The sequence below is a fragment of the Bubalus bubalis genome, chromosome 4 (assembly GCF_019923935.1).
Source record: "Bubalus bubalis isolate 160015118507 breed Murrah chromosome 4, NDDB_SH_1, whole genome shotgun sequence".
NCBI classification, from domain to species: domain Eukaryota; kingdom Metazoa; phylum Chordata; class Mammalia; order Artiodactyla; family Bovidae; genus Bubalus; species Bubalus bubalis.
The window spans coordinates 16,473,657-16,494,894 of record NC_059160.1 but is presented as its reverse complement, the minus strand read 5'-3'; the positions used below and the strand labels follow the sequence as shown (position 1 = coordinate 16,494,894).

The 21,238-nt window shown below is 43.9% G+C and overlaps 1 protein-coding gene and 1 non-coding gene across 2 annotated transcripts in view; both read left to right on the top strand.

Annotated features, from left to right (window-relative positions):
* Nucleotides 1–9,118: 9,118 nt before the first annotated feature.
* LPCAT3 (lysophosphatidylcholine acyltransferase 3) overlaps nucleotides 9,119–21,238 on the top strand; it is a 34,906-nt gene continuing 22,786 nt past the window's right edge. The window contains exon 1 of the mRNA XM_006065859.4: nucleotides 9,119–9,374. Coding sequence (XP_006065921.3) covers nucleotides 9,230–9,374 — 145 coding nt within the window. The 5' untranslated portion in view covers nucleotides 9,119–9,229. The remainder of the gene's footprint in view (nucleotides 9,375–21,238) is intronic.
* Nucleotides 19,787–19,926, top strand: LOC112584823. Its single transcript, XR_003109221.1, has one exon. It is a non-coding gene; the product is annotated as a small nucleolar RNA SNORA48 (small nucleolar RNA).

The window sequence follows — 21,238 nt, the reverse complement described above, 5'->3', positions numbered from 1 at the left end:
GCAGCACACCAGGCCTCCCTGTCCATCACCAAATCACGGAGTTTACTCAAACTCATGTCCATGGAGTCAACGATGCCATCCAACTATCTCATCCTCTGCCGTCCCCTTCTTCTCCTGCCTTCAGCCTTTCCCAGCATCAGGGTATTTCCAATAAGTCAGCTCTTCACATCAGGTGACCAAAGTATTGGAGTTTCAGCTTCAACATCAGTCCTTCTAATGAACACTCAGGACTGATCTCCTTTAGGATGGACTGGTTGGATCTCCTTGCAGTCCAAAGGACTCTCAAGAGTCTTCTCCAACACCACAGTTCAAAAGCATCAATTCTTCGGCGCTCAGCTTTCTTTATAGTCCAAACATCACATGCACATGACTACTGGAGAAACCATAGCCTTGACTAGACAGAAGTTTGTTGGCAAAGTAATGTCTCTGATTTTTAATATGCTGTCTAGGTTGGTCATAACTTTCCTGCCAAGGAGTAAGTGTCTTTTAATTTCATGGCTGCAGTCACCATCTGCAGTGATTTTGGAGCCCAAAAAAATAAAGTCAGCCACTGTTTCCCGATCTATTTGCCATAAATGATGAGACTGGATGCCATGATCTTAGTTTTCTGAATGTTGATCTTTAAGCCAACTTTTTCACTCTCCTCTTTCATTTTCATCAAGAGGCTCTTTAGTTCTTCTTCACTTTCTGCCATAAGGGTGGTGTCATCTGCATATCTGAAGTTATTGATATTTCTCCCAGCAATCTTGATTCCATCTTGTGCTTCATCCAGCCCAGCGTTTCTCATGATGTACTCTGCATATAAGTTAAATAAGCAGGGTGACAATATACAGCCTTGACGTCCTCCTTTTCCTATTTGGAACCAGTCTATTGTTTCATGTCCAGTTCTAACTGTTGCTTCCTGACCTGCATGCAGGTTTCTCAAGAGGCAGGTGAAGTGGTCTGATATTCCCATCTCTTTAAGAATTTTCCAATTTATTGTGATCCACACAGTCAAAGGCATAGTCAATAAAGCAAAAATAGATGTTTTTCTGGAACTCTCTTCCTTTTTCCATGATCCAGCAGATGTTGGCAATTTGATCTCTGGTTCCTCTGCCTTTTCGAAAACCAGCTTGAACATCTGGAAGTTCACAGTTCACGTGCTGTTGAAGTCTGGCTTAGAGAATTTTGAGAATTACTTTACTAGTGTGTGAAATGAGTGCAGTTTTACGGTAGTCTGAGCATTCTTTGGCATTGCCTTTCTTAGGGATTGGAATGAAAACTGACCTTTTGCAGTTCTGTGGCCACTGTTGAGTTTTCCAAATTTGCTGGTATATTGCATACAGCACTTTCACCGCATCATCTTTTAGGATTTGAAATAGCTCAGCTGGAATTCCATCACCTTCATTAGCTCTGTTCGTAGTGATGCTTCCTAAGGCCCACTTGACTTCACATTCCAGGATGTCTGGCTCTAGGTGAGTTATCACACCATTGTGATTATCTGGGTCATGAAGATCTTTTTTGTATAGTTCTGTGTATTCTTGCCATCTCTTCTTAATATCTTCTGCTTCTGTTAGGTCCATACCATTTCTGTCCTTTATTGAGCCCATCTTTGCATGTAATGTTCCCTTGGTATCTCTAATTTTCTTGAAGAGCTCTCTAGTCTTTCCCATTCTATTGTTTTCCTCTATTTCTTTGCACTGATCACTGAGGAAGACTTTCTTATCTCTCCTTGCTATTCTTTGGAACTCTGCATTCAAATGGGTATATCTTTCTTTTCTCCTTTGCTTTTTGCTTCTTTTCTTTTCACAGCTATTTGTAAGGCCTCTTCAGACAGCCATTTTGCTTTTTTGCATTTCTTTTTCTTGGGGATAGTCTTGATCCCTGTCTCCTGTACAATGTCACGAACCTCCATCCATAGTTCATCAGGCACTCTGTCTATCAGATCTAGTCCCTTAAATCTATTTCTCACTTCCACTGCATAATCATAAGGGATTTGATTTAGGTCATACCTGAATGGTCTACTGGTTTTCCCTACTTTCTTCAATTTAAGTCTGAATTTGGCAACAAGCAGTTCATGATCTGAGCCACAGTCAGCTCCTGGTCTTGTTTTCTCAGACTGTATACAGCTTCTTCATCTTTAGCTGCAAAGAATGTCTGATTTCGGTGTTGACCATCCAGTGATGTCCTTGTGTAGGGTCTTCTCTTGTGTTGCTGGAAGAGGGTGTTTGCTATGACCAGTGTGTCCTCTTGGCAAAACTCTGTTAGCCTTTGCCCTGCTTCATTCTGTACTCCAAGGCCAAATCTGCCTGTTACTCCAGGTGTTTCTTGACTTCCTACCTTTGATTCCAGTCCCCCATAATGAAAAGGACATCTTTTTTGGATGTTAGTTCTAAAAAGGTCTTGTAGGTCTTCATACAACTGTCCAACTTCAGCTTCTTCAGCATTACTGGTCAGGGCATAGTCTTTAATTACTGTGATATTGAATGGTTTGCCTTGGAAATGAACAGAGATCATTCTGTCGTTTTTGAGATTGCATCCAAGTACTGCATTTCAGACTCTTGTTGACTATGATGGCTACTCCATTTCTTCTAAGGGATTCTTGCCCACAGTAGTAGATATAATGGTCATCTCAGTTAAATTCACCCATTCCAGTCCATTTTAGTTCACTGATTCCTAAAATAGCAACATTCACTCTTGCCAGCTCCTGTTTGACCACTTCCAATTTGCCTTGATTCATGGACCTGACATTCCAGGTTCCTATGCAATACTGCTCTTTACAGCATAAGACCTTGCTTCCATCACCAGTCACATCCACAACTGGGTGTTGTTTTTGTTTTGGCTCCATCTCTTCATTCTTTCTGGAGTTATTTCTCCACGGATCTCCAGTAGCATATTGGGCACCTACAGACCTGGAGAGTTCATCTTTCAGTGTCCTATCTTTTTGCCTTTTCATACTGTTCATGGGGTTCTCAAGGCAAGAATACTGAAGTGGTTTGCCATTCCCTTCTCCAGCAGATCACATTTTGTCAGAACTCTCCGCCATGACCCATCCATCTTGGGTGGCCCTACACAGCATGACTCATAGTTTCATTGAGTTAGATAAGGCTGTGGTCCATGTGACTATATTGGTTAGTTCTCTCTGACTGTGGTTTTCAGTCTGTTTACCCTCTGATGGAGAAGGATAAGAGGCTTATGAAGCTTCCTGATGGGAGAGACTGACTGAGGGGGAAACTGGGTCTTGTTCTGATGGGCGGAGCCATGCTCAGTAAATCTTTAATCTAAGTTTCTATTGATGGGTGGAGCTGTGTTCCCTCCCTGCTATTTACCTGGGGCCAAACTATGGTGGAGCTAATGAAGATAATGGTGATCTCCTTCAAAAGATCCCATGCATATACTGCTACACTCAGTGCCAACCCTGCAGCAGGCCACCACCGACCCACACCTCCACTGGAGACTTCTGGACACTCACAGGCCATTCTGGGTCAGTCTCTTGTGGGGTCACTGCTCCTTTCTCTTGGGTGCTGGTGCACAAGGTTCTGTTTGTACCCTCCAAGAGTCTATGTCCCAGTCCTGTGTAAGTTCTGGCAGCTCTATGGTGGGGTTAATGACAACCTCCTCCAAGAGGGCTTATGCCATACCCAAGTTCCTCTCAGAAGAGGCTGAATAATCCTAGAGAATAAACCCTCCACCTACTGACATTCTGAAGTTTCTCAGTCAAAAGGGGAACTCCCAGCCTGATCAATTTCAGGGAAATTCACCAGGCAACAAGCCCTAGTCACAGCCCATGCATCCAAACAACTTTGTAATGCCTTGTTTGTATATGAAAGGATGACCAGCATCTTAAAACAAATAAAGTGAAAGAAAGTGAAAGTCACTCAGTCCTGTCCGACTCTTTTAGACCCCATGGACTATACAGTCCTTGGAATTCTCCAGGCCAGAATACTGGAGTGGGTGGCCTTTCCCTTCTCCAGGGGATCTTTCCAATCCAGAAATCGAATTCAGGTCTTCCGCATTGCAGGCAGATTCCTTACCAGCTGAGCCACAAGGGAAGCCCTAAAAGACCTAAAAGAGATAAACTGAAAGCAAAAACTCAAAGGGAAAAGGAAAAATACTGAGAACAAAAGAAGAAATATAAACAATTTTAAAAATCCCCCCAAAACCCTAATTCATGTTCTCAGAAGGTTAATATAACAGAGTTCATCCATGAAATCAAGAATGCTGTTGGCGGGGGGTGGGGGGGGGTGGGGAGGGAAGAATATGAGACAGGGAATTCCCAAGCAGTAAAATGGTTAGGACTCTGAGCTTTCACTGCCAAGGCCATGGGTTCAATCCCTGGTCAGGATTCTGAGATTACACATGATGTATGGCAAGGCCAAAAAATAAAAAAAATTTAAAAATAAAATAAAATTTAAAAATAAATAAATAAAAAATATGAGACAGAGAAGCTCAGCCTCTCTGTACATTGGTGCCAAATCAATCCTGGAGGCAGAGTTCTGGGTGAAATAGAAAAGGATAGCTTTATTGTTTGTCAGGCAAAGGGAGATACACTGGGGTTCTGCCTTGAAAAACCATGTGTCTCAACTCCAGAGAAGTTGAGGAGGCTTTTTATGAAAGTGGATCAAAGGTGGGGTGTCTGATAAGATTAGAATGTGAGCAGGGCCTTCACTCCCTTAATCTCACCTCAGGTGGTGGGTCTCCTAATCTTGATGAGTTTCTCTGACCCCTTTGATCTGGCCTCAGGTGGTTTCCTTAGTTGCTTCTTCCTCAATCAAGAAACTGTTTGAATCCACCTTTTGGAACTCAGGGAAGGTCATGGAGGTTAGAGTCTTGCCTCCAAGAGATGGGGGACAGAGCTTCTCTGGTGGCTCAGTGGGAAAGAATCTGCCTGCCACTGCGGAAGACCTTGGATTCGATCCCTGATCCAGCAGGATCCCACATACCGCGGAGCAACTAAGCCCGTGTGCCACAATTCTTGAACCTGTGCTCTAGAGCCCGGGAGCAACCAACTATTGAGCCCATGTGCCCTATAGCCTGTGCTCCACAGCAAAAGAAGCCACCGCAATGAGAAGCACGCACACTGCAACTGGAGAGTAGCCCCTGCTTGCCACAACTAGAGAAAAGTCCTGAAAGCAACAAAGACCCTGCACAACTGAAAATAAATAAAATTATGTTTAAAAAAAGAAATGGGGGACAGAAAGGCTGCCACACCATGCCCGGGAGCCCCACAAGGTCCAGCTCGGCTTCAGGGGGAATGTACACATAACTACTAAGGAATAGTGGGTCTTTGAGTGAATAGTTTCATAAAAGAACACCAAGTTCTAATGAGGATAAAGACTGGTGTATTAGTTCCATGTATTAGTCCAGGCAAGTTAAAGCAATAACTTTAAATCTTCGGGCTTTACAGATATTTATTTTTCATTCAATCTAAACGTTGAGCAAGAAGCAGGTTGCGTGGCTTCTTCCATCTTGGAACACTTGTCCTCCATATGTGTTACTATCAAAAGAGAGAAATTTCGGAGTCATCCTGATCCTTCACCTCCCTGACCAGGAAATGACACTTCATTTCTGCACACAGTCCGTCAGCCATAACTAGTTACAGGGTCCCAAGCTTACTGCCAAGGGTTGAGAGGTTGTAAATCCATACCTGGATATTGAGTGAACTCCAAAAATACAGGTTCTCCACAAGTAGGTAGGGAGGGAAAGGAAAAGAGGGTAGACACCTCAGGGAAAAGGAGAGTGTTTTAAGGTGGGAGGGCTTCCCTGGTAGCTCAGAGGAAGAATCTGCCTGCAATGTGAGAGACCCCGGTTTGATCCCTGTGTTGAGACTATCCCCTGGAGGAGGAAATGGCAACCCACTCCAGTAGTCTTGCCTGGAGAATTCCATGGATAGAGGGGCCTGGCGGGCTACAGTCCACGGGGTCGCAAGAGTCGGACACGACTTAGCGACTAAACCACCACCAGTACTCTTGCCTGGAGAATCCCATGGACAGAGAAGCCTGGCAGGCTGTATGTGGTCCATAGGGTCGCAAAGAGTCAGACACGACTGAGCCTGAGCGGCTAACTAACTTAAGATGGGAAGCCTTGCAAATAGTAATAGAAAATAGAGGTCAAGGAGCCAGAGGGAAGGGAGTAGAAGGAAATACTGAAATTGATTTAAAAAAAAAAAAGAAAAGGGAAGGGGTGGGGGGTGTGGCGCAGGGAAAAGCAGTCATAAGAAATGAGGGATTTCACTAATACATTGCTTATTTCTACACAAACACTTCCACTCTGGTTTCTAATTATCTTTCCATGTCGTGACACAGAACTTCCTGTGGGCAGGGGCTGTCTCAGCCATCTTTGCATCAAGGGATCAGCACAGAACCTGACTTACGTACGAAGCCTCCCATGAATGTGCTTAATTATAAAGTAAGAGGTCATAGAATCCCAATCTTCTCCCAATCAGCAGCTCATCAGCCAATGTAACTGGAGGAACAGGTGCTTCCTTGGAACAGTAGGAAGAATGAAGGGAATGCAGCCAATCAATTACCTGAGGGGGAAGGTAAACAGGCACCTGTTGTGTCAAAGGAGACACAGCCTCCCGCCACACCACCCCTTGCCTTGTAACACCAGAGGTGTGAGAAGGGGCAGACATATTACTGAGTTGGATATAAGGAAGAAACTGACTTCTGTTTTTATACAGGGTCTAGCTGACTGGATGCTTTAACAAATATCTTTTACGTATTCAGAAAATCAAAGGTTTTAAGGGTCTTAACATTTAGCCAAACACTTCAATTAGGCAAAGTCTAGTAAAATTGAAGGTGAGCAAACGTTACCACTCATGATTCCTCTCCTGGTTATAAACCCTAGAGGGGTGTTTCTAACACTGAGAATCATGAACTACTAGCAAGTAGTGATATCAAGTTAGTGGATCCTGATTATTTTTTTAATGAATTAGAACAGAAAGTATCAGAGAACATATACATAGCATGGCAGTGTGTGATGTGTGCATATAGTGTGAGTACTACACGTATATGTTATGTAGTGTATGAACACGTGTGCATACTGGATAGCAACATGTTTCCTACAGTAGTTGTGGTTTAGTTGCTAAGTTGTGTCCAACTCTTATGTGATCCCATGGACTGTAGCACACCAGGTTCCTCTGTCCATGGGATGTCCCAGGCAAGAATACTGGAATGCATTGTCATCTCCTTCTCCAGGATATCTTCCCAGCCCAGGATCAAACCTGCATCTCCTGCATTAGCAGGCAGATTCTTTACCACTGAGCAATAGATCTCAGTTAATAAAAAAAAAAAACTTTGGAGTTACAGTCCGAGAGAAATTTTCACTGTTGCTTAAAGGAGAATGTCCACAGCAGCAATATTTGTAATAAAAGAAATACATCAATAGGAAACAATCCAAGTGTTCCTCAACTTGATCATGAAAAAGTGGCACAATCATACAAGGCAACGTTAAATCACAATTAAAATGACTGTATTACAGCTACCTATAAAAATATGAATCTGCCTCAATAAAGATGTTAATCATAAAAACAAGTTTCAAAATGATACATTCTGCTGTAATTATAAAGTTTAAAAGCATGCAAAACTATATTACAATCGATTCTGGATATATACATTGTATAAAGTATAAAAATAGGCATGGGGTTGATAAGTACCAAAGGAGACAACCTCTGAAGGACAGGAAGGAATACACCCAGACTCAGCTGTGCATATGTTTCAGATTTTTTTGACTGCACTAGGTCTTTTTTGCTCGCAGGATCTTTCATTCTCGTTGGGACACATGGGACCTTTTAGTTGTGGCAGCCAGGATCTACCTCCCTGACTGGGGATGGAACCTGGGTCCTATGCACTGGGAGGGCAGCGTCTTAGACACTGGACCACCAGAGAAGTCCCTCTAAGGGGGAAATTATATTATTCTTGACTTCTCCGATTTTTTTTTTCTTTTATTTTGTCTTCCCCTGAAGAGGAGAGAGGTGAATTTTAACACACCTAGGTTTCCATTCTGTCTCTGCCACTTACTGGGGAAGGATCTTAGCAGGTTGCTTAATTTCTCCAAGCCTCTGTCTGTAAATAACCGATTTCATAATCAATTAGGTGAAATAATATGACTATTTGTGTTGCATAAAGTGCAAAGTGCTATAGAAGTATAAGCTGCACTTGTGCAAGAATGCTCCACGAATTCCAGTGATCACTAAAAACTTGGTGTTTGTTACATAGTCTCACATCACAGAACATTCTTCTTTTCCTTCAGAGCGCTTGCCTTCCCTTGCAATTAATTACACGGTCATTAACACCTTATATGTCCGTGCACCATCTCCCCTCCATAGCTTTGGGCTCAGAGCCCAGCACAGGCCCTAGCACATTTTTGTTAGTCTGGTCTGAACACTGGAAGTAAGAATGCGAAGCAAGGTGGGACGAAAGGACTTTTGTCTCCAATTTCTTTCCTCTTTGCACTTTGATCTTGAACCTGTATTACTTAGTGACAAACTAGTTTAATTTTTAATGAAAAGCCTAACGGTTAAATCAGCGTAGCTTAATTTCATCGCCTCTCGGAGGAAGGCAACGTTTTAATACAGGAAGTTACAGGAAATCAAAGGAGCAGGTAGAGAGTGCTGAGGGCGCCGGGGTGGTCCTCTAGGTCTGGTAGGGAAGGCGGCGTGTCTAACGGTTCAAGAACAGCCGCGGCGCCGTTAGGGGGCGCTCGCGAGGCCGCCGCAGGAATTCGCGCCCTCCCGTTACATGCCCCAGTAACCCCGGCGCGCCTGCGACCGAGAGTAACCTCGCGGTCGGGTGACAGCCCCCCCCGCCCCGACTCTCGCCTGCTCCGTCTCAGCCAATAGGGAGGCAGCGCACGAGCCGGCAGGACTCTCGCCCGCCCCGACTCCTCCCCCGAGCTGTTAGAACTGAGTTGTACAGTCCTCCGCCGCCGGCTTCTTACTTTTCCAATCGCGGATCTGGTTCCCGGTTCCAAGCCCCGCCCCCGGCCTGCCCCGCGTTCTTTCTCGGGCCGAGTCACCTTTGCCTTACAAATATGAGGCCCCGCCCCCGGTCTACCTTGCCGCGTGAGGCCCCGCCCCCGGCCCGGGCTGACCAATGACCGGCTGATCCCGGAGCCTTTGGGCGGATCCGCAGCCAATGCGCACGCCGTGGGCGGGCTCCGGGCCGGAATTGGGGGTGAAGCTCCAGCGCTGTGCCCACATTCGGGGCGCGCGGAGCAGAGGGGTCCCTGGGGGACGCCCGGAGCTAAGATGGCGTCCGCAGCCGAGGGGGACATGGAAGCGGAGCTGACGAGGGGGCTGCTGTGGCGTTTCCAAGACCTGAGCCTTAACAAGTTGGCGACGTCCCTGGGCGCGTCAGAACAGGCGCTGCGGCTCATCATCTCCATCTTCCTAGGTAAGGACCCCTCGCGGAGCCCCCGGGGGACGGGGACGTGACCTCGCCCTCTTCCCGGAGCCACGGGGAGGGCTTTTTGGGGTGCGGGTGTCAATCCTTGCACATACCAACCAGCTGTGGAGAGGAAGATGACACTATTCTGGAGTCTGGGGGCACTGTACCTTCTTCACCTTTCCCTTCGACCCCTCTTGTACCCTTCTGGCCCCTCATTGGGCGCCACCACCCTCATCCTGTCATGCTCTGCCCTGTGTCCCTACGACCTGTCCTTATTTGTCTCTCTCTTGAGTTCTACTCTCTGTCCATGTGTACTGCTGTTATTAATATCAACCCTCAGACACGCGCGCTTCTCATTGGCAGGTATAGGCTCCCAAACTTAGATATTTTAGTCCTATGGACCCGCTCAGCCCCATACTCCATGCTTGCATATTCTGTGTCTCTTGTGTGCATTGCCAGCTTGTATTACACTCTCATCTTTTTGTCCCGTTTCTAATTTCTTCTTTTAACCATACTGCTTTTTCTTGTCCTTAGCCACCCACCTGTCATTTACCGTGGAATATTATTTTAGTATTGGGCTTGGAAAACAGGACTGGCAACCCCTTAAAAACTATTCATGCTACCCCAAGCGTGTTTTACACACGTAGTTCAAAGGATGTGGTGTATTTGCATTTATGTCACAACAAACCGTATTGTAACTGGTTTATGGGCTTTTTTAAATGCATCCTTCCTCTATGGTTTTTTTTTTAATAGATGAAGCAGCATGGCACAGTAAGAAAAAAAAAAGTGTGTGGACTTGGAGGGCAAACAAATCAGTCCTGCTGCTCACAAACTAGGATGCTGGGTGAACCACTTAACTTCTCTGGAGCCTTTAGTTTCCTTACTTATGAAATGAGATAATAATGCCTATCTGATAGGATTGCTATAAAGTCTGGTAGGAATTCAAAGGTCATAAGCTGATATTAAATATTTGAGTAGTTGGAAGGCTTTATGAAGGTTATGGGACTTTAGCTAGGAGAGTAGGGGTGGTGAAGAATTAAACAAGACTTGTTGGGGAGGGTGGGTGCAGGAGCAGGTCTGAACCACAAGAAATTTGAGATAAAGTTGGCAGATGTGGAAAGCCTTAAATACTGGTAAGAAATTTGGAATTTATGGAGTAGTCAGTAGAGACACTGATATGTAATATCACCTAAAGGGTGCTAATCTGATCTAGATAATGGGAAAGGCATTAATTCATATTTAAACAACCTTGGGTAATATCATTATCATTTGCCCATCACACATCAAGCCAAGATACTCTTTTTTCTTCCAGATAAAGATCGCCTTTACCCTCCCTTGTAGAATTACAAAATTTTAGACGTGGCAGGAACCTTAGGTTGTGGAACTTACTTGCTGCCACCCAGATCTAACCCAAATTTATCAGTACTTCAATCTAGGGTTCTTTGCACCACATCAGCTTTGAACTTCCTACTTCTTCTCCCTTTTTTCCAGGCCTAGTTATTTGTTGGGATTATAATTGACAATTAAGAGTGTTTACATTTCATTCATTAAGAAGCCAGCTGTTGATGTCTCAACTATAAATGGAGATTGTAACACAAGGAGCAACAAATTATAAGGGACAACCTGTTAAACGGAGCTGCGGCTAGAATTAGGCTTGGAATCTGTCTTTTTAGTGATGACATAATTAAATACAGCCTATGCACTTGTAGTGGACTACTGTGTACCTTCATGGGGCATACACCTGTCTAGAAAGTTGTTTTCTCCATAGCTTACCCCTCTAACCTCATCCTCTTATTACCACCAAGCATCAAGGTAATAAAAACTTGGTATAATACATCCATCACACTCCTGAACCCCCTTGCCCATCCTGCCATGGCCCACATCCCCTCTTCCTAGCCCACATGTTCATTGCCTTCAGTAACTCATAGTATATCTCATTTTTAGGTCAATTTGGGTTCACATTGACCCCTAAATTGATCAGGGCTAAGTTTCACACGTGGATATATAGGATTGTATTTTCTAGGTTTAGGTTACATACATACACAGAAACATACATTGATAAGCTTGTTGACAAGTACATGGAAGAAAGGGTGCATTTTTCTGGTTGTAAATATGCTTCTCCTACAAAAGTATCATCGCTTCTGTGTATTGTAACCTAGAAACCAGTAGCGTTTCAGCAATGGAGTTCCTGAACCACCTGTCCTGGGGAACTGGGATACTGGAGGAAATCCTTGCCTGAGGTACCGAAAGGCCTGTAGTTGGAAACAATTTCTGACTCACTTTGTACTAACGAGATTAATTTTGGTTAAAAGCACTGAAATGCAGGTCCCCTGAAGAGTTGGGTATATCAGACATTCACATCTTAAGGGGATAAAATATGAATGTCTCGCTGTTTTAGTTAGATAGTCTCATTACTGGTTCCCTAACATCTTTCCCTGTTTGAGTTGTGTGCGGATCTTGGTCTCTCCAGCGTTAGCCTTCAAACCTTTTGAACTGGGGCCCATGGTGAGAAATAACATTTTACATCATGACCCAGTAAACACACAGATGTATACTTGCATTGGAAACAGAAGTTTCAGGAAACATTACTCATCCTGAATATAGGTAGTGTGCTTAGCTATTTTCTATTTTATTTTTTAGTATCATTTACAACCTACTAAATTGATTTCAAGACCCACTAATGGGTTACAGCAAGCAGTTTTAAAACTCCTGAGTTAGAGGCTGTAATTTTTTGATATTAGGTGCTGCAAGGAAAGGGTAAGTTTATGAGCACTTTTGCACTGAAGAATTTCAAACAGGCAGAGGACGCTGTCAAGAGGGGCATGTGTGTGTCTGTCTTGCGTCTGATTGCCAGGAGTTTGGTGGAAGATAAATTTTGCTGTGAGCTCTGGTGCTGGCAGATGCCACTGGAAAACATCTCCAGTTCAACAACTCAGGTCTCCTCGTTCCTTAGCATAATTAGCAACATGAATTGTTCCAAATAAATTCAGCAAAATGTACCTGTTGTGGTTGAAGCACTGTGCTTGGCCCTGCAAAGGAAAGGGCAGTGGTACAGGATGAGTAATGGGGCTGGGCACCCGAAGGTATGGCCTGTGGTCTGCTGGGGGCAGGGAACAGGCAGGTGATGAGTCCTCTCGTAACCACAATGACAGGTGGCACTCTAGTGCCGGCAGAGATTCCCAGAGCTTTATGAGGTTTAACGACTGGACCTTTAATGAACTTTGAAAGTTGAATAGGGTTTTAGCAGACTGAGATGGTGAGGAATAGGGACCAAGGCAAGGACGATTGGTGACACATTCCAGGAACAGGAAGTGGTCCAGTTGGGCTGAAGCAGGACCTAAGTAGAGAAGTAGTAGAAAATAGGACTGGAAGGGACTTCCCTGTTGGTCTAGTGGTTAAGACTCCACACTTCCAGTGCAAGAGGTGCGGGCTCAATCCCTGGTCAGCAAACTAAGATCCCACATGCCCCATGGCACGGCCAAGAAAATTAAAAAAAAAAAAAATGTAGGAAATGTAGGTTGTGGATCCTTGAAAGCCAGGGAAAGAAGTGTGTGCTTACTGAAGCAGGTGATCAGGAGCATCGCAGATACTTGAAAGGAGAGCGATGGGCCAGCACTGTCCTGGGAGCAGATCCGGGAGTACAGAGTAGTTTGGAAGATAGATTCCGTGACTACTTTTCATCTACACAGCTGCACGCACCAGAAACCCAGAAACCAGCCTTATCACCTCCCCCTCTCACTCTGCTCTCACCCCAGTCACCGAGTTCTATCAGCACCACCTCTAAATTGTGCCTCAGATATACTCCTTCCCTCCATCATCACAGCCACTGACCATCTGTCACCAGAACTGCCCAAATAGCCCCTGGACAGGTCTCTATAGTTTCTTCCTGTCCACTCAGTCCGTTCTCCCCGGCGCAGCCAGGGTGACCCAACCCCATGCCTCTCTTGGCTCAGCCCCCACCAGAGGTTCCATACACCCCTGGGAATCTCCCACTCCAGCCTCGACCTGAGCAAGTTCACAGCCTTGTGGCCAAGTCCTGATGCCATCAGAAAAGGCATCAGGCCCTTCCCACCTGAGCCATGGTACCTGCTGATCCGAATGCCAAGAGTGCTCTGTGCTCATTACCCACCTCACCGAGCCTTTTTCTCTTTCGGGCCTTGGCTCAGATTGTCACTTCCTCACAGAGTCCTTTCCTGCCTCTCATTTTAAGTTATGTGCCATGTTGTACTTTCTCCTCTGGACTGAAATCCCCTTCCGAATGAGTACGCATGCCAACACGTGATTATATATGTGCAGATGAGGGCAGCAATCGTTTTAAGTTCTGTTCATCAGTTGAATACAGTACCTGGCTTGCGGAAGTAAAGTAAAAGTAAAGTAAATGTCGCTCAGTCGTGTCCGACTCTTTGCAACCCCATGGACTGTAGCCTACCAGGTTCCTCCGTCCATGGGATTTTCCAGGCAAGAATACTGGAGTGGGTTGCCATTTCCTTCTCCAGGAGATCTTCCCAACCCAGGGATCGAACCCAGGTCTCCCGCGTTGTAAGCAGACACTTTACCGTCTGAGCCACCAGGGAAGATTTGTGGAAAGGGCCCAATAAATATTTGCTGAATAAGTGAAAGTGTAGATGAATGACTTGGCAACTGATTGCCTGAGAGAGAAAGAAGTATAATAGTTGGGGGGTGGAAAAAAAAAAAAGCTCAGGCCTTCTGCCAGGGGAGCTGAAGAGGTGATGGTGACTTTCACAAATGTGGAGAGGTCAAGTGAGGGTTAGATGTTGTTCAGTGCCAGGGAATGACCTAGTTTGGGGACTGGCTTTAGGTTCCAAGGGCACCTCCAGCTTGTCTTGTGAAGCCTAGTCTTGAGTTTGAAAACAGTTGATAACGATTGATAACAGCTGGTAACACTTGATAAAGATAATGGTTTTAGAAGTCAATACTGGAGAAGGGAATGGCTACCCACTCCAGCATCCTTGCCTGGAGAATCCCATGGACAGAGGAGCCTAGGGGGCTACAGTCCATGGAGTCACAAAGAGTCAGACACAACCCTGCTAACATTTTCACTTTTCAGTGGTATCATAATTGAATCAGGGAGGGACTGAAATGCCAGAGAGAATCTAGAGTGTGGTGATAATGGCATTGGTAGCTGACATTTATAAAGCGCTCAACAATACCACGCCTGGCTTGCCAATTACCCCTAAGTTATATACAGTCCTCTTATTAGCTTCCTTGTGCAGATAGGAAACTGAGACCTCCAGCTCATACCCGTTTCTGCCCACCTCTGAGACCCCTGCTCTTTACCACCTTGGGACTGGGAGGAGCGTGTGGGATGGGAAAGACAAAGGCCCTTGGTATCATCTACTCTTTTCTTTCTACATGACTGAACCAAGATATAATCAGCATGTTAGGTACCTCTCAACAGCCAAAGATGGCATCAGCCAAATGGAGCAGATGGTCACCCCACCTAGTGCAAGCTCCTCCTTCAGGCTTGGCCACAACTGCGGCTTGGCTGGTAGACTCATCTAAAGTGGCACTTGCGGGTGAGGACTCATTCTTTGGAGCTTCAGAATCAGCACCACTATGGTTAGCGACCTTTAAAATCAAAGGAGGTCCCACAGTTCAGCTCCCTTTGGACCAGAGTCAGGCCTGGCCCTTCACAACTAAATCCATCATTCAGGGCAAAAAGATTTTTTTTTTCCAAGTAGCAAAATGAAGAGCCCTCAGCTAGGCACGGTGGAAACTGAGCAGCATTAATGAGACAAATGAGACTTCTGACCATAATACAAAGCATGGTCCAAAAATCCTATGACTGTGAAGTGAAAAGATTGTCCTAAAGACTTTCAAGGTCTCATCTCATCCCAAAAGGCTAAGTCCATTTTTCATTTTAGACTTTTATCTTTATTCTAATTCATAGCCACAAATTTTATCATAACTTAAAGCTTCCTGTTGGGGATTTCTTTTAAATATATTTTTCCAACTTTTTAATCTACACTCCAATATCTTATATTGCACAAAACTTCATGTTTGAATGCCAATATAACTTTAATGTCAAACAGAACCATTTTTTTGCAGTGTGCATGAGTGCTCAGTCACTCAGTCGTGTCCAACTCTTTGTGACTCCACAGACTGTAGCCCACCAGGCTCCTCTGTCCATAGAATTTTTCAGGCAAGAATATTGAGGTCGGTTGCCATTTCCAACTCCAGGGAATCTTCTTGACTCAGGGATTGAACCTGCACCTCTTGTGTCTCCTGCACTGGCAAGTAGAGTCTTTACTCCTACACTACCTGGGAAGCCCATTTCTTTGCAGAGACATGTGTAAAACAGGGCCCATGAGATTCTATCCACAGGGTAATTTAACAAAGCAATTACATGCCCACTTACATGAAATCTGTCTGGGCAGCCATGGGAATTCACTGAAGGAGTTCCATCCAGCAGCCTTTTAAAAATGGGGTTCGGTCTTGAAAAAGGAAATGGCATTTCAGCTAGATCATAAAAGGCACGGAAAATTCTAGTCAGGTGGAGATGGAAAGGGGAACTTTTCAACAGCAAAGGATAATGAGCATGTATGTGGAGAGCAGGAAAAGTGAGGAAGACCTGAGGAACAGCAGGCAGTCCAGCTTGGCTGGGACACCAGAGGTTCCATAAAGGATCTGCAGAGGAAAGCATGATTGAGTCTTCAGGGGGCGGGGAATGGGCGGGGTTGGGGGGTGGGGCTGTGTGACAGAGTGAGCTGGCAGGATAAGCATCTTTACAGACCTGCAGGCCTAGATGCAGATTTCTAAAATTAATTAAGATTAAATTGGGGGATTTCCCTGGCCATCCAGTGATTAAGCACACGTGCACAAAAATAATTGCAGCCACAAAATAATTACAATAAGATTAAATATGTGCCAACTCTTTCACCATCGACCAGTTACTGAGCTTCAGCCATCCTTTTCCTCATGTTCCCAAAGGCCAATTTGACTAAAGAATTGAGGTTAAGAGTTAAGCGCTGTGTCTGATACATATTTTTAAATTATATTTAATTAATAACAAGCAGCAAAATTTTGAAACAATGCAAAGTCGACCTGCATTTTTTAAAATGATATAGTCATCGAAGAGCTTGCCTGTTTCTAGAGAACTGCCTAGGCAGACCCTTCGCTCTCATTCTGCTCTGGCCAAGTGTGAGAAAGAAGCGTTGTTCTGGGGAAGCTCTGAGGACCAGGTGAGATAGACTGTATCGATCCTTGGCCAAGCCTGACCAAGGATAGTTTTAAATAATTGTTCTCTCCCTTCCCTCAGTAGATATTCATCTCCTTCCTTTCTAAGGAGACTCCAAGTGTGGTCTTGGGACCAGCAGCATCAGACCTGCTAGGAACTTGTTAGGCAGTCAGGTTCTTAGAGGGACTAAACGAGAGACTCTCAGGATGAGGCCCAGTGATCTGTGTTTTAACAGCTGTCCATGTTATACGCTTCCCCGCATGTCTGAGGACTGCAGGCTTAATGTGTGGCTTCAGGTCCCTTTTTTGTAACAGCTGATGTCAAACTTGTATCCTGCGATCTTTGGAATAAACAAAATGCTCTCAGATTCTTTATAGCTTTCAGTTCAGTTCAGTTCAGTTCAGTTGCTCAGTCATGTCCGACTCTTTGCAACCCCACGAACTGGAGCACACCAGGCCTCCCTGTCCGTCGCCAACTCCTGGAGTTCACCCAAACCCATGTCCATTGGGTCAGTGATTCCATCCAACCATCTCATCCTCTGTTGTCCTCTTCTCCTCTGGCCCTCAATCTTTCCCAACATCAGAGTCTTTTCAAATGAGTCAGCTCTCCGCATCAGGTGGCCAAAGTATTGGAGTTTCAGCTTCAACATCAGTCCCTCCAGTGAACACCCAGGACTGATCTCCTTTAGGATGGACTCGTTGGGTCTCCTTGCAGTCCAAGGGACTCTCAAGAGTTTTCTCCAACACCACAGTTCAAAAGCATCAATTCTTCGGCACTCAGCTTTCTTTATAGACCAACTCTCACATCCATACATGACTACTGGAAAAACCATAGCCTTGACTAGACAGACCTTTGTTGGCTTAGGTTTCCCCATTTGCTAATATCTCCAAATATTATTACTGAATCATAGGGTTAATGTACTAATGGCATTATTATATCATTATCATCTCGTCAGATAGATAAGCTCAGATTTCTTATCGAATAAGAAAGCTCTTTGATGACTATATTATTTTTTTAAATGCAGTTAAATTTTGTATTGTTTCAAACTATTGCCACTTGTTATGAGTTAAATATAATTTTAAAATTTATCAGATACAGTGCTAACCTCATCTTTAATAAAATTGGTCTTTGGGAACATAAGATATCTGATAATCTGTCTATTATCAGATAGGTAATAGAGATGATAATCTCTCCAGGCCTTCTGTTGTGACCTGTAGCCTAACAAAAATTAGATGCCCTCATGCAGTTCTAGGTGAATTGTTCTCCTCAAGCAGAGAGTTTTTAAGGTAGGAGCTGAAGGGTGTTGACATTTTCCCTGCAGTTACTGAAGACAAGGGCAAGGAGACTTAGGGCCCACCTAAAGTCCTCTTGGTGAAGCAATAATAGCTTCCTAGAGACCTCAAAGCTTAAGATTTGTGTATCCCAAAAGATGCTGTATACATCTTTATTTCTCCCTGTTTTCAAAGCTAGAATGGGGAAGGTGGCAAGTAAGAAACTAAAATTAAGAATGAGTAGTTTCTGGATAAGGGTTTCCTTTTGGCTTAAAACGGATGGCTTTTTATTTTATTTATTTTTTGGCTGAATTGTGTGGCATGTGGGGCATGTGGGATCTTAGTTACCCAACCAGGGATTGAATCCACACCCCCTACATTGGGAGCATGGAGTCTTAACCACTGGACCACCAGCGAAGTCCCTGGATTGCTTTTAAAATCTAAGCTCCTCTCTGTTCAAGGAGTGGCTATGAACATAAGTGAGATTCGTAAAACTCCGGACCCCCTGAACAAAGGATTCCATCTGAGAACCTCATGTACCATAATTGTTAGCGATAGAGACTTCTGATGGAAATTTCATTGCATTCTAATTGTAGGGACCGTTTGTCAGAAAGCAGAGAGACGTTCAAGCCAAAAGTGGTAAGACTCAGGTTTTGTTCTTGATTCGCATGAAGTCGAATGGACAGTTTAAATACCCCACACTAAGCACAGGCTAAGTTTAAATTAAAAATAAAAAGCTTTTGTCAATTAAAGATGCTTTCAGTATCAAGTATCTATCATATTGCTATGGCATTTCGATAAGAAAAGCATACATGGTCATACCTGCTACACAAAATTATAAGTGGTAAGATAGTAATTTTGTAGGCAACTAAGAGCTCACTATAAAAAAAAAAGAAAGAACTCATGTGAGTATGTTGTGTGCAAATCTGAGGAGGATATGAGATCCCAGAAGGCTGAGCTCTGGTCGCTGTGTATTTGTATTGCTGTACGTGCTCAATGGTTTACAGCCCTTGAGGTTTCCAGTTTCTGCTGTGATAGCGATTCTAAACTCAGATGGGCTTGGACACCATTCTGGATTACTGTCCACAAATATAATACTTCTCTTTGCCAGCCAGCAAGCAGAGGCCAGCTGGAACAGCGCCCTTTAAGGCTCCCGTGGTGTATACCTCAGACTCTGGTGGAAAAGATTGATTATAGTTGGAATACAATATACATGGCCCCAATTAAAAATAGTGAACCAGAAGGGCTACTAGGAATCCTCAATCTTTAGCTAAAGAATAATTTGACCCCATGTTTTAGTTCTTCTTTAGTTCTTCTGATAGAAGGAAACAAAAGCAAAGCCTAGGAATTCCTATGTAGCATGCGTGCTAAGTCGCTTCAGTGTCCGACTCTGTGCGACCTTATGTCAATGGAGATTCTCCAAGCACGAATACTGGAGTGACTATACCATGCCCTCCTCTGGGAGACCTTTCTGACCCAAGGATCGAACCCGCATCTCCTGCGTTTCCCACATTGGAGGCAGATTCTTTACCTCTGAGCCACCTGGGAAGCCCCCCTAGACAGCATGCTTATATTATTTATTCTTATATTATTTATTATATTATTTATTCCAAGAGCCTAACAGTAATTATAGGGAGCCAGGTCATCATCTCACCAGAAGCTTCAAACTTCTTCAAGTCTTAATCTCGTTTTATATTTTTAAGGTATATGTGCTTTTATTATATTCTAAAATACCTAACTTGGGGACTTTGCCTTGGCAGTCCAGGGTTAAGACTTCATACGTCCAATGCAGGGAGTGTGGGTTTGATCCCTGGTTGGGGAACTAAGATCCTGGCATGCCGCAGGGTGCGGCCAGAATAAATAAATAAAATACAAAATTTTAAATAGTTTTTAAAGTTCTTCCCAAATCTTCAAGTAATACTGAGATGCTGATAAAGAAATTGGATTTTACTCCCTGGCAATGGGCAAAGAGGCACCTGGTTGGTGGTGTTGCTCTTATATCAGTCAGGGGCAAAGCAGATGTCTAGTCCTTTGTTCATCCTAGCTTGATGCCTGGTGGCCAGAGCTATTTCATGCCTGGGGCACATAAAATGTAGGGCTGTTTTCCTTAGTCTTGCAAAGATCAGAAACCCCTGTCTCGTAAGTTGATTGCTAATTGAGTTTAAGGGAATGTATTCTTGTAATGTTCTATGGAGGTGTCATGGCATTCTGTGCCGGACTTCTGAACAAACATAATGTAAGCAAGAAGTTACCGTAAAGCTCTTCTCTGGGGCCTTAGGGTCTAGAATATGATTCGAAAGTGAAGATCTAACATAGGTTCTATGGCAGGAGTACAAGAAGATACAGGTGACCATACAGAAATTATTTCAGGGCTATTTTTGTGAGTCAGTGTGTATATTGAAGAACCATCCTGAGTTCAAATTCTGAGTCTGCCTTTTATCAGCAGAGATCTTAATCTTACATGGTATGTTCACCGGTTTCTTGCTTGAGGGGGGTTAGCTTAATAGTGTTAGGTCTCAAGAGTTGGAAAGAATGACTTTAAAATGGGGCCTGGCAGTTGGAGCTAATATACAGGCAAAAAAAAAAAAGAAATTGGATTTTTTTCAGCATGGATGGTCAGGGATAATGTGAACTTCGTCAGAATTTTAAACTTTTTTGCATGAAAGGATACTATAAAGCAAGTGAAAAGAAATGAGAAACAGAAAAGAAAAAGAGAGAGACAGAAAATACTTGTAAATTATTTATCTGGTAACGGTCTAGTATCCAGAATATATCAAGAATTCTTATAACTAAACAATAAAAAGACAACTCAGTTTAAAAATGGGCAAAGAATACGAATAGACATTTGTCTAAAGAAGACATGCAAATGGCCAATAGGCACATGGAAAGATGTTCAGCATCTTTAGTCTTTGGAAATGGAGATCAAAGTCATAATGACATACCACTTAACACCCACCAGGATAGCTGCAACCAAAAAAAGGAGTAAACAAATGTTGGTAAAGATATGGGGAAATTGGAATCCTCATGGGTGGTTGGTGGGAACGTCAAACAGCATAGCCCCTGAAGAAAGCAGTTTGGTAGTTTCTCAAAGTTAGGACCCAGCAGTTCCGCCCCTAATTATGTACTCAAAAGAGTTGATGTATATGTTCACACAAAAACCTGTACACACATATTCATCACATTATTATCATTGACAAACAGTGCATGACCCAACTGACAAATGGATAAACAAAATATTAATATTCATAAAATGGAATATTCAGTCATAAAAAGGAACGAAGTACTGATACTTCCTATAGCGTGGATTAACTTTGAAAACATGGTGCTGAGTGAAAGAAGCCAGACACAAATGGCCACATAATGTTTGCTCCCATTTATGTGAGATGCCCAGAAGAGGCAAA